This window comes from Euleptes europaea, chromosome 17 (genome assembly GCF_029931775.1).
Source record: "Euleptes europaea isolate rEulEur1 chromosome 17, rEulEur1.hap1, whole genome shotgun sequence".
NCBI classification, from domain to species: domain Eukaryota; kingdom Metazoa; phylum Chordata; class Lepidosauria; order Squamata; family Sphaerodactylidae; genus Euleptes; species Euleptes europaea.
The window spans coordinates 10,918,991-10,939,020 of NC_079328.1; the positions used below are offsets into that span (position 1 = coordinate 10,918,991).

The 20,030-nt window shown below is 47.8% G+C and overlaps 2 protein-coding genes across 2 annotated transcripts; one reads left to right on the forward strand and one right to left on the reverse strand.

Annotated features, from left to right (window-relative positions):
* Window positions 1–527: 527 nt before the first annotated feature.
* IK (IK cytokine) lies at window positions 528–13,962 on the reverse strand. The gene is made up of 20 exons (XM_056862234.1): window positions 13,921–13,962; window positions 12,195–12,261; window positions 11,664–11,756; window positions 11,355–11,414; window positions 10,653–10,820; window positions 10,455–10,569; window positions 9,266–9,336; window positions 8,987–9,033; window positions 8,625–8,788; window positions 8,423–8,531; window positions 7,032–7,071; window positions 6,496–6,715; window positions 6,084–6,102; window positions 4,567–4,645; window positions 3,726–3,806; window positions 1,996–2,053; window positions 1,531–1,619; window positions 1,233–1,341; window positions 800–834; window positions 528–616 (listed from the first exon to the last, which is right to left on the reverse strand). The coding sequence occupies exons 1-20, from the start codon at window positions 13,934–13,936 to the stop codon at window positions 589–591; spliced, it is 1,668 nt and encodes a 555-aa protein (XP_056718212.1). The 5' UTR covers window positions 13,937–13,962; the 3' UTR covers window positions 528–588.
* Window positions 13,963–14,394: 432 nt separating this feature from the next.
* NDUFA2 (NADH:ubiquinone oxidoreductase subunit A2) lies at window positions 14,395–19,521 on the forward strand. Its single transcript, XM_056862832.1, has 3 exons — window positions 14,395–14,495; window positions 16,287–16,393; window positions 19,430–19,521. Exons 1-3 carry the CDS (start codon window positions 14,401–14,403, stop codon window positions 19,519–19,521), a joined length of 294 nt encoding a protein of 97 aa, XP_056718810.1. The 5' UTR covers window positions 14,395–14,400.
* The last annotated feature ends 509 nt before the right edge of the window (window positions 19,522–20,030 follow it).

A 20,030-nucleotide genomic window follows, 5' to 3' on the forward strand; every position in this document is an offset into this window, starting at 1 on the left:
GAACTACTCTTGGTATGCCAATCAATTTTCTGCCTATAATTTGGCTGCTGCCCAGTGTCCCATGAAGCCAAGGGTACGGTTCTGTAGGTGGCAGCTGATATTTTAACTTCAGTTTAGAATCATTATGAGTAATGTCAGCCATCTCCCAGCCAGTTTGGAGTCCACCCTCCAAAGCATCCATTTTCCCCAAGGGAACTGATCTCTGTAGTTTGGAGAAGAGGTGGAATTCTGGGGGATCTCCAGGTCCTCCCTGGAGGATGGCATCCTGAAGCCTAGCCCCGCTGCTGCTCACCAAAGATTATAACAACACATCTGACCAGCATTAGTGCAAGTTTTATTGATTCTACAAGGATTACAAAGCCACAGAACCCAAACTGTGGTCTCTGACGAAACAGGAAGTGGCAGCCAAGCCAAGAGATTGAAGGGCGGCATTCCCCCTCCTGCCAAAGGGCCTGCTCAGTCCTCAGAGCAGGGAACGTTCCAGCAGGGAGGAAGGACAGGGAGGAACAAACTCTCCCTCAAGGCCACATGTCCAGTATAGCCAAGCTTCACGAACACAGCAAGAAGGGCCAGGTGCTCAAGGGATCTTCAGTATTTTGGTCTCTTCACCTCAACCCTGGAAGGAGAGACATTGATGAGGCATGAAAGAGCAAATCCTGGCAGCGGAAATAGGCCAAAGCAGTGCAACGAACAGCAAGAGCAACAAACCCTCCTCCCCAAGATGAGACAGCCACAGGAGCTTTGCCCACAAGGCCGCCAGCTCCCAACTGCAACAACAGAATTAAAAAAATCTACTAACCCATCGGCCTCCATCTTCTTCCTCTTCTCGATGATCTAAGAAAGAGAGGATTGTTACTGCTTGGCAGAACCAGCACTGCCGCCTCATACAGGAAGCTGCCCCAGATCAGCAGAGCACACTGATCTCAAGCAGCATTCATCCTGCATTGCATGGGGAAGAAATGGCCCACTCAGCTGTGTCTTCCTTGACCAGCATCTTCAACTCCAGACTCAGACAACGAGACAGAAGACAGGGACAACACTCGGACACCAAATCACAGCCTTGGAGGTGTGTGAAGAACAGCTGGCAGCACAGCTTACGGATTCACATCTGAGTATCCCAGACAGACAGCTGAGTTCCTCAAGGAATCCTACAACATGACTCTGGGAGATTTCTGCAAAACTCCAGATAGGGAAATGGGGGGGGTTCACCGAGGGGCTCAAAAAATACTCACAGCACTGATCTTCTTCCACTGCCGATCCAGCTCAGCCTTGTCGTTGGTCTCCTTGAAACGGCGCGTCTTACGGCCTTCGGACATCTTGATTCCGTACTGGAACGCCGCTCTGGAGTCAGAGGGATACGGATGAAAAAGTGGGACAGAGAGCAGCCTGGGGCAACCAGCCTGCCGCCAAACAGACCACAGCAGAGGGTTCCACATTCACCTCGATTCCCCTTAAAAGGGTCCCAAGCACAGAAGCCACACTGAGCCACTCTGCTCCACACCCACCACCAGGAAAATCTCCACCGCTTACTTGGGCAGAGCCTCTTTGTTGTTCATGTATTCACTGTACTCCTCTTGGGTATCAAAGTCCCAGCGGCCAAGGGGTCCCTTTTTGTTGCCCTTTAGAAGGGAGGGGAGAGAAAACAGGCTGGTTTACACATGCAGTAGCACCAGATGCTGGAAAAGACTGTATCATGTCATCATGCTCTGTGTGTGGGGGGAATACAAATCTTACAAACCCCCATACAAATTTGTTCTCTCGCAAACACACATACGATTGCTGTGCTATTTTTCTGCTTGCAGTGAGTTTTAGTTGAGGAGCATTAAAAGAAAGAGGTGTGAATGGCAGCCCACTGCAGTAAAAAAATCACCCTCCAACCAGAGCTAGCACTCCAGGCTCCAGAGGAAACCACGTTATCCAGCTCCACAGGAGATACTAGATATCTGTGTCCGGTACTAGCATTCCATCCAGAGCTGCAAACAACTAATAACACACCTGATCCATTTTACTGTAGTCGACTTCTTCGTCACTGTCCACGGCCATGTCATCCATTCTGGGGAAGAAAGAGACAATAAGCTCTGACTTATCCTTGCAGCCTCGGCAACACCGTCCAGTATTTCCCCAAGGCTCAGATCTTTGGGTTCAATACAGTCAGCCTAAACCTGCAAGAACTGGGAACTCATTCAAGAACGACTTGTGGTACCAGATGTAATAAAGGTCTCACTAATCAGACCCTGTCTCTGAACTCCACTGGACAGCAGCTGCCAAAGAAGCGACTCAAACTTTGTTGCTGGAGTTTGGGGATCATTTCAAGGCTCACAAGAGCTCCCGGCCTCCTTTCAAGCAGTGATGAAAGCAGAGTTTCTCTGTTTTATACCTGGCCAATTTACTCAAGGTTGAGCAGCAAAGGTAAGTGCTATTATTGCAAAAATAATAATCGCATACTCTCTATTGATACTTATTAGTGATCTTCATTATGCCATTCTTCATCATAAATTACTTTGAGAGCTCCCCCACAGATGAAAAGTGGCTGTTAAATTTATAAATAAGCAAAAGGAAAGAGGGCTGAACCAAAACCAAAATAGAGACAAAATGCAGCAAACTGGTGCAAAGGAAAAAATTGTTTAATAGTTAAGTTGCCCCTACGTGTTTCATATACGCTTCTTCAGGAGGATCATTTTTACTCCGTCTCGAGCAAGCTCGGGACATTGGAGTGAAGAACGATCCCCCCGAAGAAGCATATGTGAAACGTGCAGAGGAAACTTAAAACTTTATAAATAAACAAGGTCAGGAAGTTGTTCATAATGCAGCACCTTTCACCTAAACTGCTCAGCTTGTATGACCCTAAAAAACTACATAGGTCAGAGGTGAAACTACAACTCCTGACACGGAAACCTCCAAGAGTAAAATACAACTGTTCTCTTTCTGGTTGCGGCAATCCCTGGTGAATCAGGCCCACCAGTAACTTTTGCAGCGAAAGCAGCTTAGGCCTGCTCCTCTCCACATTCTACATGGAGCCACAAAGGTATCACCTTCAAATTACCCTTCGTGTGCAAGCCAAAATGCCAGAAGCAGCTTCTACAGAGAAAACACAATTTTGGGATTTGTCGTAAAGTTAACGTTCACGTTCTAAGTAAATATTTCTTAGTTCCTCACTGCTGCTCTGGCACAAGGACAAACACACATCTCAGTTTACCCCACTGTATGAGGTTATGATTTTAAGTTACTGTTTAGATATTTGGGAAGTGTCACACAGTAGCAGAGCCCCTGAAGAAAAAGCATGGGGGGAAATTCAAGACTTGGAGCTCTGGCACAGATCTCAAATTCAAATAGGGCCACAATAATTATTTCTGTGGGACAGCCACAAACTCTCCCTGGCAACAGGAGAGAGCATTTGGGTCTAGTGGTGCAGTGGAAGTAACCAAGTTCCATTTTGATTTGGTCTACCAGCCACACCAAGGAGAGAAGCAAAGACTTCCAGACGCAAGGGAGCTTGAAGCCGGAATGATGAGACAGAGAGCGTGCCAGCAAAGGGGCAGCCACTTCTCTCTCAACCATATACCACCCAGCACATTCTGCATAGGGGTGCATCAGTGGCTGCCAATCATTCCCACACTGCCAGCCAAAAAAGAATCCTTAAAACAGCCCACCGGGCAAAGCAAGCAGGCATCTTGTTGAGATCCAGGTAGTCTCCTGCCCCCCCTGAAATAATACAGCTTCCTTACGTTGCAGGGTAACATTCAGCGTAGCTGTTGGACATCCCGAAGAAGTCACCCAGCTGCTTTTTGTCTTCTGGCTTTTTTATTGTGTCAGATGTTAAGGAACAAGCAGTTGGGGCCAACTCCACAAATCAGAGCGTGCATGACAACAGGAAGGAGGAAGCTGCTCCCGAAAAGGAAATGGACAATGCAGGTGTGTGTGTATGTGTGTGTGTGGGGGGGCGGGGCGGGAATAGATGGGCTCTTTCCACCCTGTTGCTCCAGACCCTTCCCTCTTCCGTTTCCTACCCAACAATCCCTCCCCCAAGCTGTTGCTTCTTCCCCAGTGACGGCAGTGAAAGGTACAAGAAGAAGAAGGAGTTGGTTTTTATATGCCAACTTTCTCTACCACTTAAGGAAGAAGCAAACCGGCTTACAGTCACCTTCCCTTTCACTCCCCACAACAGACACCCTGTTAGGTGGGACTGACTCTAAAAGAGCTGCGACTAGCCCAAGGTCACCCAGCTGGCTTTATGTGGAGGAGTGAGGAAACCAACTCGGTTCGCCAGATTAGAGTCCACCGCTGCAAACCACTACATCACGCTGGTACCGAAGGGGAAACAGCTAGTTTGGTGTTATGGTTAGACTGTCGGACAAAGACCTGAGAGACCCAGATGTGAATCCCCATTCTGCCATGGAAACTCACTAAGTGACCTTGGACCAGCAGCCTAACCTACCTCACAGGGTTGTTGTGAGGATAAAATGGAGAGGAGAATGATGAATGATGGGGGGAAAGGCAGGCTATAAATAAAATAAAGGCCAGCTGCTGGCTCCCCCAAAACCCCATTTAATTCACGCGAAAGGATATGATTCGGCCCCGTCCCAGCCGCCGGCACCAGCAAACTTCTCGTTGATTGATTTAATCAGTTCCTTGGCTGAACCTGGTCCTAGAAACAGAGGAAGACACCGAAGCAGGAGAGATTATTCCAACACAGTCACAATTCTACCCTCCCAAATGCCATACTCAAAAGAAACGGCTGTTACTCCACTGTCCTGGTATACCCCCCGAAAGACACTAAGATCGACCGATGAGAATCTGCTGGTGGTCCCTGGCCCTAAGAGCGTCGGCTGTCCTCAACTAGAGCCAGGGCTTTCTTGGCCCTGGCTCTGGCCTGGGGGAATGCTCTGCTGAGTAACATCAGGGCCCTGTGAGACCTTAAAGAGTCCCGCAGGGCCTGTAAGACAGAGCTTTTCCACCAGGCCTACAACTGAGTAATGCCGCTGATACCATCATTACTGGCCTCCCCCCCTTCCAACGTGAGTGGAAGGGATGCTACCTGTACGGTGCCCACAGCTTAGTAATTTGCACGCCATCTTTGCTATGGGGTTTGTTATGGGATCTGAGGATTTTATTGTTGTTTTTATTGTTTAATTTAACTGTACGTTATGTTTTAATGATGTTACCTGCCCTGAGCCAGCTTGCTGGGGAGGGTGGGATACAAATTTGAAAAATAAATAAAATAAAAAAGTCCCAATCACAAATAATCACAGGAGGCTACTCAGAATGACTGCTGAGGGCCTCTGATGCGCAACAAAAACAGCAGTAACTGAGCGACTCACAACATAAGGAGGCACGCCGAGGCCAGCTGTCAAATGCAGCACAGAAACAACAATTTTATGGCACTTGGAAGACTAATAAATTTATTGTGGTCTAAGCTTTTGTGAGCCAAGCCAAAGGTCAGTACCCCCTAACCATTCTCCTCAATGCAGACCCAAAGCAGCTCACACGGTCTCCTTCATTTTATCCTCACAACAACCCTGTGAGGGAGGTTAGACTAAGTGTGTGTGACAGGCCCAAGGTCACCCAGCAAGCTTACATGGCAGAGTGGGGATTCGAACCCGGGTCTTCCAGATCCTAAGCCAACCCGCTAGACACTTCATCGAATGATTCCATCAGCCAGCAGAGATATGCCACAATATGTTAGGCAGTCCCTTAAAGTGCCACATAGCCCAACTGCCATTTTGGCTCCAGCCGACTCACACAATTAGTCTGGAATAAATCAGAGTTACTGATTTTAAGCGGTACTCGAAGACAGCCCTTTAACAGCACAAACGGCTGAACAGGTCTGCTGAGATAACGCGAATGCTTATCTTCCTGCTGGGGCCAGCACCAGGGACAAAGGGGGATGTCCAGATCCACGCTGGACTGGCTAGTCCTAGCAGCCACAAGCTTTAGCAGTATTATGCTTAACATTCACAACACTGCAGGGTTCCGAATTAAACCTAGCCCCCATTGCAAGCCTATGAAACACACCTTGTACGATCAGCAATAAGCCCACGTACCTCAGCCCACTTTAAACCAAGCATTAAAAAAGAGGAACTTACCTTTATCGATATCAATCGGCTGAAAGGAGAAAGGAAAGAATTCGTTATTGCGAGAGGCCAACAAAGGGAGCGACTTGAGCATCAAGATCTTATATTAGGAAGAAGGGCAAAAAGGAAGGGATGGATCTGTTAAGAATTTCTGCCTCTTCGTTGCACTGCCATGCTTTGACTGAATATACCACCCACCTCTCTGCACCCTCTTGCTCTCCACTGGGAATTCTACACCAGCGACATCCAATCTGGAAGATACTCATAGCCTCAGCTATGGCCCCAAGAATATTTTAAACCTGGTATATCACACCAAGCCCCCCGCCGATGTTATCCCAGCCAAGGAACTACTCCCAGCTTGCCCCACTGGCTTTCAAATCCTCAAACAGACATGGCACCCTGGATGGAATGAACATTCACTTGCCTCATCATCAGCTTTGGGCTTCTCAAAGTAGCTGTGCCGCTTCTTCTCCTCCTCCCGTTCGCGTTCCCGCTCCCTCTCTCGGTCCCGTTCACGATCCCGCTCATGTTCCCTGTCCCGCTCTCTCTCACGCTCTCGGTCCCGTTCCCTGTACCTCTCCCGCTCCTTCTCTCGTGGAATCTTTGCCGCAGATGGCACATAATCTCCAATGTCATCAAAGATACTGTTTGCAAGAGAGATACACATTAGCAAGGCTCAGAGAGGAGAGGAAGATTTGCCAACAGGCTCCTCTAAAGTAAGCCCTTCCCATCACCCATCTCCTGCAGTTCTTCTGGGTACTAAAGTGGCTCTTCCTTGGCAAAAATAGTGCCGCCCCTTGAGCTCTAAGCAAGCCTAGATATTTGCTTGCTCTAGCCCAAGTCCTGCAGGAAGTCCATTCAACTCCCCTCATTTTGTCTTCAAGTAAGCAACTGCTTGGAAAAGGCCCCAAATCCCACTTAAACGTTGGGGATATAATCTACTGAACTTGGCTTACTTACCTCATATCTGCCTCTGGGGGTTTCTTCTCATCCAGTTTTCCTGCAAACAGAGAGCAGTCAAAACAAGCCTAGTTAGGCACCCATTTCATCCACTTCAGCTCTCGTCTCCTAAGATAATGGAAATGTTTCTGGAGTTGACCGTATCAGAGGAGGGCAGACTTCAGGCTTGAGGGAACAGGTTTTTTAAAACCAGAACTCCAGGGGTGGTCAGATGCGGCCAGCTTTAAAACTGCTTTCCCCACCCCTGAAGGTGCAGCCGGCCACAGCGACCCAGCGACAAGTCCAAACTCACGTCGGATTCCCTGAGCACATCAGGGATTCCCACACTGACCTCTAAAATATTACAAGGCGACCTGATCACAGGCAGTCAATGATTTAACCATTTTACAAGCAGTATTGATACTGAGAGATTAGAAAACAGCCAGTGTGGTTAAGAGTGGTGGACTCTGATCTGGAGAACCGGGTTTGATTCCCCGCTTCTCCACATGAGCGGCAGATGCTAATCTAGAGAACCGGGTTGGTTTCCCCACTCCTCCATGTGAAGCCAGCTAGGTAACCTTGGGCTAGTCACAGCTCTCTTACAGCTCTCTCAGGCCCACCTACCTCACAGGGTGTCTGTTGTGGGGAGGGGAGGGGAAGGTGATTGTAAGCCGGTTTGATTCTTCCTTAAGTGGTAGAGAAAGTCGCCATATAAAAACCAACTCTTCTTCTTACTTACGAAGTGGCAATGAGGAATTCCCTGGGCCAGTTGAGCCAGGTGTTTTTCAAGATTTACCATGGCCCTTTTGAGGACTGGAGCTACACATGTCTGGCAAGCCAGACTGACTTCTTCCCTCTTTAAGAAAAAGAAGAGTTTTTATACCCCGCTTTTCTCTACCTTTAAGGAGTCTCGAAACGGCTTACAATCACCTTCCCTTCCCCTCCCCACAAGAGACACCCTGTGAGGTAGTGGGGCTAAGAGACCTCTAAAAGAGCCGTGACTAGCCCAAGATCACCCAGCTGGCTTCATGTGTAGGAGTGGGGAAACCAATGCTGTTCACCAGATTGGTGTCTGCCGCTCATGTGGAGGAATGGGGAATCGAACCCAGTTCTCCAGATTAGAGTCTGCTGCTCTTAACCACTACACCACGCTGGTTAACCCCTGCCTCTTCAACATGACATGCAGGCAGTTTGGGAAGATGCCGACTAAGCAGCTTTTGCCTCACATCTTCATCCTGTCCCAACAAGCCTGTTCCATGAGGAGCCCCCGTCTCAGAATTCTGACGCGGCCACATTTTCCCCTCCCTTGGAGTTTGTTCACCATCTTCTTTCCAACGCAATTCATCACGGCCAGCGTTTGTTAGGGAAAGAAAACATTAATAGCCCTACCCGGCCGTGCAACAGGGGCCCACCTTTGTCTTTCTTCTTGAGCTTTTTGTTGCGAGTGCCTTGCCTCAAGTAGGACAGAATTTGGGTCAATTTACTGATGACAATGTCATTTGTGGTCAGCGTGGTCTGGGCCTGGAAGGAAGAGACAGAAGGAATCACTCACTTGACACTAACAAAAACTAAACATGCCTTTTCTAGTTCAGGGAAAGCATTCTGGATGCCAACCTCCATGGTGGGGCAATCGGCCTTGCTTCGAATGAGAGTGGTGGGGATGTCCGTGTCTGCATACTCATCATCAAGGTCCACCACGTAGGCCATCCTACCCGGCAGGAAAAGCTCATTCCGCTCGTACGCTTTGCCCTTGAACAGCATCCGGTAGATGTTACGGCCTAGTACAGAAGAACAGGCAAGCGCTCAGTATGGAGCTTGGCATCCCAGGGGCACTCAGGCATTTTACTCACTGCCTGGAACGCTAGTTTTTCTAGCCCCATACACCCAAAGCCACAGTATCCAATCAATGCAATATTCACACACACACAAACAATATTCTCACACACACACACACACACACACACACGAAGCCCTACCCAAACGGGTCTTGAATTCAATTTTGTTTTCTGGATCTTCATCTTTCCTAAAAAAATACAATTGGGGAGGGAGAAGATAAATTATTTTATTTATTTTAATACAGCCAAAGGCCAGCATAAAATATAAAACATACATCCTATGATAAAATTATACATCTCCCACTTACAGCACCTCAAGAAGAATTTCTTTTTATTTTTTTGAAAAACAGGAATTTCTATTCCACCTTCTCCTTGAAACTAAAAGCTCACAAGCCAGTGCTTTGATTGCTTTTTACTTACTTAGTTTCTTTTTGGGGCTTTTCCATCAGTTCCTCCTCTTCCTTTTCCTTGCTGGCAATCTCCGCACGCACCTGACAAGAAAGAGAAAGGATCTTCAAAACGCTAATCCATTTCTTTCAGTGCAGCTTATGGATCTCCCAAGGGCTCAGACAGAAAGACACAGAACCCTCCTGTAACATGAGCAGTCAGAGAACAGACAAGGATGCCCTGGACTCAATTAAGTCTTTCACACATGCACACTGGGATGGTGGGGCGGGGGGCAGAGAAAGAAAAGAATGGAAGAGAAGACAGGATTTTTTCCCCCTCAACTGCTAATGAAAATTCATTGTATGACTGTATTTTCATGACTCTCCACTCCCATCAGTAAAAAATAGATGTTTCAATATTTGAGGGACTACACAGCACTTTGATATTTTATGGGTAAAAAGATCTCACAAGTATACACAGTCTCTGCATGTAAAAACCCACAATTTATAATGCAATTTTACTGGCCAAGAATGAACAGACAGAGTTGAATAAAGTTGCACGAGAATGCTGCAGAACAGTCTCCTAGCTACAGGGGAAAAGTGACCAAGATGGGGCCCCCAAAAAAGCAGGAGTTCCCCCTCGTTTTCTGTATGAGAAGCACAGAGCAGTTGGCAGTGGGAGAGGGGCATACCAGATGACCTCCCATATTTAAAAAAGGCTCAGGTTATGCACCAGCAGAAAAAACATAATCCTTGGCCTCTAGAAGGCCAAGTACAGAAGATATTCTTCAACACTGCAGAAAATCAGACTTTTAACACACAGTGCACAGTTCACACTTATTCCCCAAATCAACACTTATCTGATAGACCAGCCCAATAAAGCAAGTAGACAATATTCTCATGCCAACTTCTTAAATGAACAGCATTATATAAGAAGTGGGCTGGATCCTACAACTCTCCTACCACTCCACTGAAAAAAGTCTGAAGCCTTCCGCAAACCTAAGAAGCCGTCCTCTGATGGAAGAACCACTTAAGCTGAAGGAGAAGGCTTCATCCGCACCATTGTCTGTCTTGAGCCAGTTCTGCACGATGAAGGGTGAAATGGTTGCAAAGGAGAGCCCAACTGGATCATCAGCAACAAATTGTTTGTGGAGACGCCACACACAAAACTCATTGGGAAAGCGGTTCCCTAACACATGACCGACTGACGTGCTGTGGCTCACCTTCTGCAGCAGAGCAAAATCCAGACCCTTCACCAAGTGAGTGTGCTCCATGTCACCACCCAAGAACTTGGACTCTTGAATCAACTGCCGCCTTTTTTCTGCAGCTGATTTGTCCCTAGGATAAACATGGAAAGAAGCGTGACACCAGAACCACAGAGTACTGCCAAGGGGAAAGGCCTCAACGCCAATGGCACTCACGCCTCTGCAGTGGGCCCCACCGCCCTGTAGTTGGCCGTTGTGCTGATCAGCTCCGTCTCCTCATAGTCCTTGTTGACACCATCCCGTCTCTCCTTGGCCCGGTCCCTGTACTTCTCAGCCAGTTCCCTTTCTCGCTCAATCTCCTGCTGGCGCAGTTTTGCATAATAGCTGGTATCAGAAAACAAGCCAGTTAGTTACCACTGAAGCAAGCTTACCATGCCATTCTAAGAAATCCCGGTTTCTTTTAACGTATGTACACCTTGATTGCTACCACATGCTATTAAAGCAACAGCTACTTTGGTTGTTCTTGATCTGCTTTTCCCATGCGGATAGAACCAGCACAATATCTGATTTGCTGTCCTCTTGAAGCATGTCACCAGTAAACTCCCTCTATCCTATGAAGTGTTTACCAGTGTCTGGAAAACACTCCAGCCTAGCTTTTGATGATCTCCCATAAGGCCTTTCAAAGCAGTGGGACTGTTCAGAGGTCTCTACTTTCTGGATGGAGAAATCAGTATCGAGGATTCACTTTTCCACCCAAAGCCAAACCACCACAGAATGAAGCCCCCTCCCCAACACCCTATCCTCTCTTTAAAAGGAGCCCAATTCCTTCTGGCAAGTGTTTGCTAAGAATTCTTCCTGAACTTTAATAAAACATCAACTTCTTAGGAAGCCTGTTACCCCAGGGGTGTCCCTCTTTACCTTTTCTTTTTCCTCCTGCGAGCAGCTGGATCTTCATCTTCATTGTACTCCCTTGGCATCCTATAAACAAGAGCATTACTGTGCATGACAGCAGCTATCACTCTAAAGCATTACGTAAAAGCTAAATGTTATTACTGTTGCTCCACATTACATGCCATTACATTAACTCTGAATTTAAATTTCCCACTCTCTCAAGTGTACAGCTTAGGTAAATCAAGAGACACACTAAAACTTCCATTAGGTAAATACACAGTGACTGAGAAATGTTCGGTGAGGCTTTGTCAGGATGTACAGAGAATTCACACTTACTCATGATGCCGAGATTTGGACGGTGGGGCAGATGTTGGTGTTGCCCTTGGGGTCATAAGAAGCTTCCGAAAGTCTTCATTGGTAAGCTTGGACCTATGATGAAAACAACAGTGTCTTCCCTTTCAGGACAATGGTGTAATGAATTGAAAAACCTTGCATTCGTTAAATAGTGCCACAAGTTAACTACACAGCAGGAAGTGCTTCCAAACGCTGCTTTACAACGTGCTCACTGGATGCGCTTGAAAGACAGCAAGGAGCTTGGGAGGTCATACAATAAAAAGGGGCTCCCCTGTGGGCGGTAACATGCCAGATTGGAAGGGGATACAGAACATGTACAAAATGCAGCACCACAAACGGTTTTCTAGATCCAGAGCTAGCGATGGTTCATTCTCCCTCCTGTGCTGGGTGTAATTCCCCCAGCCCACTGCTGCCAAATGGTCTCTAGGCTCTTTGCAGTTTGAGCTGCCGCCAAACATTTGATCTCAAAAGCCCGAACTGTCTACTCAAAAGGCAATGAAAGGCTCTACTCACTGGTGGAAAGAATGAGAATCATCCACCTCATGGCCATCTGGGGCCAGAGGGTTAGAGAACGGCTCACCTGGAAGGAAGGAAGAACTGATTAATAACCAATAAGGCCAAGAATGCAATTAATGCAGGGGCTCTTGACCATGGACAAAAAACCAGACACACTCAGACCAATCATGAACTGGGGACTTTGCGGAGAACCTGAGGTTCACTGCTCTGCAAGATAAATGATTCTTGTCTCCGTTGTAGCAGTTCTGGAACTACAAGCTGGGATGCTCTAGGGTAGCATCTTCCTAGGCCCAGATCAACCCATGTAATTCAACCGCCAGTGCATCACGAGCATAGTGTAGAGGCACTGCAGAAAAGCTCTTGTAGATCTATTGTGGGAGTTACTCCCAAAGATTCCCCACTCCATCCTGTCTGTCTCTAACCAATATACCTTGACATTTTGACAGTCACTGGCTCTTTGGCCCATATACTTCTGGACAAGCAGTTTGTCTCCCTTCTGTGACACTACTTCCACTAACATGGTGATACTGTAGCCCTCCCCTGAACATTCATATTATGTTCCAGGGACCAAGACTGTTCCTTGGATGCTTATCAAGAGCTCCTCAGGTAGACAATCAGTGACAACAGACACATTTCCCTGGAAAACATCTAGCCTGCAATTACTAACATTCCCTGCAGTTTGCAACCTCAGGGAATGCCGGCTAAACTTCTTGAATAACACGAGGCAAAGGCCCAACAGGCGTGGCCAGAATCCTGCGTGAATTAGAGAAAACTATTTTATTTGCAATATCTATCCATACACCATCAGCCAACTACTACAGACAAGGGTTTGACTCCTATGTGCTATGTAACATGGGGCGAAAATGCATGGTCGCTTTATCCTCCTTTAATCCCTGTTTTAGCCAGGATCGAACGCACATTAGGGGAAACGCACGCATTCGATCCAGGCTGAAACAGGGATTAAAGGAGGATAAAGCGACCATGCGTTTTCGCCCCTAGTGTGGGGAAGGCGGTTTGATTCTCCCTTAAGTGGTAGAGAAAGTCGGCATACAAAAACCAACTCTTCTTCTTCTACTACTTCTTTAAGGGCCTTGGGGAGAAATCAAGGCTCTGAAATTTTACCCTCACAGTAGGTGAGTATCGATGACACAATTCTCCTCTGGCAGCTGTCAGAAACCACCGCAAGCAGAAAGAAGGGGCTGCCTAAAACCCCAGAGGCCCCTCAATTGCCCAAACAGTTCTGAAGGCCGCCACACACACCTTGAAATGTGGACCACCCCCATTAACTTGACACTTCCACTCTTAAGGAATCATTGCGTTGTCTGAACCTGCGGCTTGGACACTGCAAGTCACAGCTATTAAGTAGTAGAAAAGGGCAAGAGTCCAGGAGCACCTTAAAGACTAACAAAAATATTTTCTGGTAGGCAAGGTCATACCCTACCAGAAAATATTTTTGTTAGTCTTTAAGGTGCTCCTGGACTCTTGCCCTTTTCTACTACTGCAGACAGACTAACACGGCTACCCACTGTGAATTACAGCTGTTAAGGTCAAGGAGCGACCCCGCCTTTCCACACTCAGCCCACCCCACAGGGTTGTTGTGAACACAAAACAGCGCTAGGCCCCGTCTACTAGGGGATACACCTCGACGATAACCAACAAGTGCCTCGGCCGGCACCTTCCTGGCCAGGGAGAGCCAGGGACCCATCACCCCAGGGACACTCACTGTCTCGCTCCGGCATCTTGGCTCAGCCGCTCCGGCCACAACAGCCGCCACAACAACAGCGGAAGGCCTGCCTTCCCACAAGCCACTGCGCGGAAAGGGGCCGGGGAGACAAACAGCCAATGAGGGCGGCGGACCGGACGAGGACTCTCGGCCCACCATGCACCGCGCGGCAAGCCGCCTCGGGGCTCTTTGTCCCACAATGCGGCGCGCGGCAGCCCCGCGCCGAGCTTTGCATAGCCGCGCCCCCTTTCTGGAAGCCGACGCCTGGATTGGCGGAGGCGGTTTGCGGGGGCGGGGCTCAACATGGCGGCCAATGAGGGAGGCGGACCGGACGAGGACTCTCGGCCCACGATGCAGCGCGCGGCAAGCCGCCTCGGGGCGCTTTATCCCACAATGCGGCGCGCGGCAGCCTTTGCGTAGCCGCGCCCCCTCTATGGAAGCCGACGCGTGGATTGGCGGAGGCGTTTTGCGAGGCCCAACATGGCGGCGAGTTCGGCCCTGCGGGTCGTCGGGAGCCACCTCAAGGAGATCCGGATCCACCTTTGCCAGCGCTCGCCGAGCAGCCAGGGCGTCAGGTGGGCGGCCGGGCGGGGAGCGGCCGAGGCTGCGCTGCGGATCTCCCAAGGGAAGAGCCAAAGAGCTCAGGGTTGCCAGGCCTCTCAGGCCCAAGAAGGCAGGGGCGGGGTCTTAGAGGGTGGGCGGGGCGTGGCTTGGAGATGGGCGTGGTTGTGCGACAAGGTGTCGAGCAGGGCACGGGAGACCACCAAGGAAGTCTTTTCAGAGGCCGTTGATGCTTGGCCGTTAGCAGCGCCTTCCAGGCTGAAGGGCCCCGCATATTGTTTTGAGCTTTTCACGCTGAACTGTCGTTCAGGAAGGGACTGCGAAGCCTACGCATACCTGCTTCGCATTTCTTAAGAGCCCCTTTAATGCGACCTTTTGTGTTTGCTCCGCCCCCCCCACTGCGAAGAATCCCCTCGAGCAAGCATGCAAAATCACAGCCGCGCGTTAGCTACGCAAACGGCAGTTGCTGATGGAAGGGAAGAAGGAGCAGGCGAGCGCGGGGGTGGTGGAATTTCTCCTTTTGAGTCGGGACCGTGAATAGCCATTTTAAAGGTCGCATTTTTAAAAAGAGCTTTGAGCAAAATTGACCCTGCATAAATGGCCACAGGGTGGCAAACCACCTCTGCTTCTCACTTGCATTGAAAACCTTATGGGGTGGCCATAAGCCAGCTTTGACTTGATGGCACATTGGAAGAAGGAGAGTTGGCTTTTATATGCCGATTTCCTCTACCGTTAAGTAGTCTCAATTATCTTCCTCTCCCCACAACAGATACCCTGTGAGGTATGTGGGGCTGAGAGAGTTCTGAGAGAACTGTGACTGGCCCACGGTCCAGCGGGTTTCATGTGGAGGAGTGGGGATTTGAACCCGGTTCTCCAGATTAGTCTTCTGCTCTTAACCACTGCATCACACTGTACAAGGAAGTGTTTCAGTGCCATCCTAAGCAGTTATACCCTTCCAAGTCCATTGAAGTCAATTGGCTTAGAAGAGTGAAACTGCTTAGGATGTCTGTTGGTCCTGTCTCCTTCAGAGGATGCATCTTTGAATCAGTCTTCACGTTGTGCATTAGAAGAGAAGCTCCTGGGGCACAGGGAACTGTTCTCTCTAGGCCTAAGAGCACATGTGCTGCTCTGCTTTTGGCTTATGAGATGCAGCAGGAGGCATGGCAGCAGATGTCACATTTGGTCCAATCTCTCTGCAGAGAGGGTGAGCACAAGCACACCACAATAGTGCTGATAGTAGACAGTAGATACAAAGTGGTGCAACCTGCATAAATAGTAATGCCAAGTTACAGCAGGGGACCAGGAACAGAGGAATCTTTTGTGTCGCTACTGCTGATTTTTGCCACACTTAATTGAGCAAAGATTGGTGCCCTCCATAATACACATCATTGCTATGTTACTTAGCTATATCCTGTCAGTTGGTGCTTGTTTTAGCTCAGGCTTTCAAACGGAGTCCCAGGGAAACTTGGTGTCCCTCAATGATATCAGTAACACCGGACATGCTGCCTCGAAAGACATCTTAACCATCACTGCTGGTCCTTCCCTTTACTCTGGATTTGAGCATTGGGTATCCTCAGGGGCACAGTCTCAGTTGGCATGGGAAGATAACAGTGCCCTCATACAAGCCCCAGAAGAATGGAAAATCTTCCCTGAAGCTATGACACTCAAAAACCGTTGCACTAGAATGACCTGTATTTCTCAGGTCATATCCCTAGCACTGCATATTTCTGTATTGTATTGATCTCAAAGGCACTTGGGAAAGTCCAATCTGACAAATTCATATGCGTGTGCTTTGTCTTTTGCAGAGACTTCATTGAAAAACAGTATGTTACATTAAAGAAGGCAAACCCAGATTTCCCTATTCTGATCAGAGAGTGCTCAGATGTGCAGCCCAAACTCTGGGCTCGATATGGTGAGTTATGGAGAATGTTCCTGCCGGAGTTTACGAGAGTACGTGTTATGGCAGCAATAGTGAGGTGGCTCAAACGCCAGTTTTCTGCAGTGGTGGAAAGTTGGAGTTCCTCTTCTGTCTGAACTATTCTGTGGTTCTTCAGTCTTATCAGGACTCAGAACCAAAACAGAATTTCTCAAAGCAGCTTCAGCACAATTATAGAATCATAGAGTTGGAAGGGACCTCCAGGGTCATCTTGTCCAACCCCCTGCACAATGCAGGTAATTCACAACTACCTTCCCCCACACACACACCCAGTAACCTCTACTCCATGCCCAGATGGCAAACCCTCCCCCAGCAAACTCCAGGATCTCTGGCCAAACAGGAAACAGAGCGGGAATATGAATGAGCTGATATTTAATTTTCACAAAAATGTGATTATTGCTAACCAACAAAAATGGTTTCAATCCAGCTGTTAACTTATATAAAAAAGTATGGACAGTGTTTATGAATATATCATTCTGTGGGATAAATATTTGCATTGTGTCTTGACTTTTGATTCAGTCATAGAAAGTGATTCTGATTTATATTAAAGCAAGTTAGTTTTTGACACAATATGTGTAGTTGTCCCCTTCTATAAAACAAGGTATAGAAAACAAAGCAAAAAAAATAATTTCTAATTCCAGGAATTTAGAACATAAGAAAGGCCATGCTGGATCAGACCAAGGTCCATCAAGTCCAGAAGTCTGTTCACACAGTGGCCAACCAGGTGCCCCTAGAATCCCACAAACAAGACAACTGCAGCGGTATTATCTAGCCTGTGTTCCAGAGCACCTAATGTAATAAGCGTGCTCATCTGATCCTGGAGAGAATAGGTATACATCATGACTAGTATTCATTTTGACTAGTATTCATGGATAGCCCACTCCTTCAGGAACATGTCCACTCCCCTCTTAAAGCCTTCCAAGTTGGCAGCCATCATCACATCCTGGAGCAGGGAGTTCCACAATATAACTATGCATTGTGTGAAGAAATACTTCTTTATGTTTTGAATCTCTCCTGCCCAATAGCAAAGTTGACAATCACTTCCTTTTCCCCCCGCCTAGAGTTCATAAGAGCTCCGTGGGGCAGAGTGGTAAGCTGCAGTACTGCAGTCCAAGCTCTGCTCACAACCTGAGTTCGATCCCAACGGAAGTCGGTTTCAGGTAGCTGGCTCAAGTTTCACTCAGCCTTCCATCCTTCCGAGGTCGATAAAATTAGTACCCAGCTTGCTGGGGGTAAAGGGAAGATGACTGGGGAAGGCACTGGCAAACCACCCCACAAACAAAGTCTCCCTAGAAAACGCCGGGATGTGACATCACCCCATGGGTCAGGAATGACCCAGTGCTTGCACAGGGGACCTTTACCTTTTACCTTTAGAGTTCATATGTCCAAAGATGCTGCTTTGTTTCTTCTCCCAAACACATTGAGCCTGGCCGCATAAGCCTTTCCTACAGGTGGACAGTATGATAAAGCAGGAAGATCCTACCCTTGAGCCGATAGAACACGGCACATCAGGATCTCTATCTCTCCCCCAGTTGTGGATTTTATTTTGTTTTTCATTATTATTTTTCTTTTTGGGGAAAACAAATACCAAGATTACATCAGAAATGTTTATGAATTTAGCTCCTAGAAGCCTATACAACATACACTTGCAAACATTGGCTGGGACTTTAACCCAAGTTGAGGCTCTTCACTATGTATTATCAAGACCCTACACTAGGAAAAGTGTCAGTGAAACGTGACTAAAAACATACCTTTTGAAAAATAATTGATGTTTCTGGTAGTGTATACTGGCAAGTTCGTGCGAGTGTCCCAGCCAGAGAGAATGACCACCAAGAACGTAGTGAAATCTTCCTTCTAGATTAGTTTTGGATTTTGCCTTTGAGCCAGTGTGACAGCCAGCGAAACCTAGACAGGAAATGTGTGTGCTGTGGTAAGACAGCGTTGTGGACTTGCACGAAATTGTTAAGACGAATAGCACTGTGAGGACCATACAAGTATCTTCTTCAAGATTCAGATCCTTAAATATCGCTGCCCCATAAGACTGTCCTCTTCAATAGACTCACAAAGCCAGCTGCTTTCTTGGAACTCCTGATGGGGATAAGAATTGCTGGTTTTCAGGATTGCTGCATTTCTTGATGTGGTTTACCAGCGTGGTATAGTGGTTAGGAGCAGTGGACTCTAGTCTGGAGAACCGGATTTGATTCCCCACTTCTCCACATGAAGCCAGCTGGGTGACCTTGGGCTAGTCACAGTTCTCTTAGAGCTCTCTCAGCCCTGCCTACCTCACAGGGTGTCTGTTGTGGAGAGGGGAAGGGAAGGTGATTGTAAGCCGGTTTGATTCTTAAGTGGTAGAGAAAGTCGGCATATAAAAACCAACTCTTCTTCTATGGCCACTGGCCTATTGGCCGTCAGGTACCTTGTACCATTTTACTCACTGATCAACCCAGTTTAAAGGAGCTTAGAGGAAATGCAGAGAAAGAATAATGGAGCATACATGACTCTTATCTGCTAGTAACGCAGGTCATGTGGAAAAATGTGCTTGCACACTTAAAAGGAACTTGATACTTGTGGATAACTCCTTTAAGCACCTTATTCTTAAATAGTAGCTTTCTGGAAATAAAACCCAGTAAAATCCCACAACAAGGCTTGGCTGTAGAGATTGTTTCATTCCCTCTGTTTTCATTGTCCAGCCATTGTGGCTGTGAAGGAACCAAGCTGCTGCATCACCCTTCTTCTCCCCCTCAGTCCCAAAATCAGGTGGTACTGTAATTGCATACACATGTAGTCAAGGAACTCACTGCTAGGGGAAAGTTTGGGCAGAGCGGTATTGACAGCAGTCGCTTGGGAGTGTTTCAGGGGCTGAGCCTGAGGAGGGGAGGAGCATCATGAACATCGTGACATCACTTCTAGCTAGGTGCTCAGAGGTGATGTCACAGTAGCTGCAATGCTAGTCTGGGAATTTCCCAATCACTGTGGTAAATACTTACATATACACTTTCTGTTTTCACCCAGAGTTTGGCAGAGAGACGAGTGTACCGCTGAACAACCTGAACATGGTCCAAGTTGCCAAAGCTTTAGAGACTGTTATAAATAGCAAAGCATAATACATGGTACCTGCAATCAAGAGTCTAAATCCAGCTGTGATGCATGTATGGATGTAACTTTAATTTAAACTGCATATTAAAATATGGCTTCCAAACATGGCTCAAATATCTGTTTTAGCCAAGTTGCAGGTTGATTCTTCCAACTCTGTTGTGTTAACGGTGGGGGGAAGAGGGAGAGAAGCGGCTGGAAACTTGTTGACTTTTCCTCTGCTCATGAACCTTGGTATGGCTTCTACTAAGCTAACCAGGTCAAAGGACTGCAGAAGAACACCACATCCAGGAGAAGCTTTGGCAAGAGATTCATTTGGAGATCACAAGGCTCCTCCCTCCCTGATGCTACCACTTGGCCTCCGGCCGTTGTGCCACGCAACACCCAGAGCTCACTCTCTCAGGCCTCAGACTAGGGAAAGCGGGGGGGACAGGGTTATGGCACCCAAGTTCTCCCAGTCTTTCCTGGATCGTTATTGCCCACACCTGAGATTAGGACAGGGGCTCCTTTTCCTCTGTTC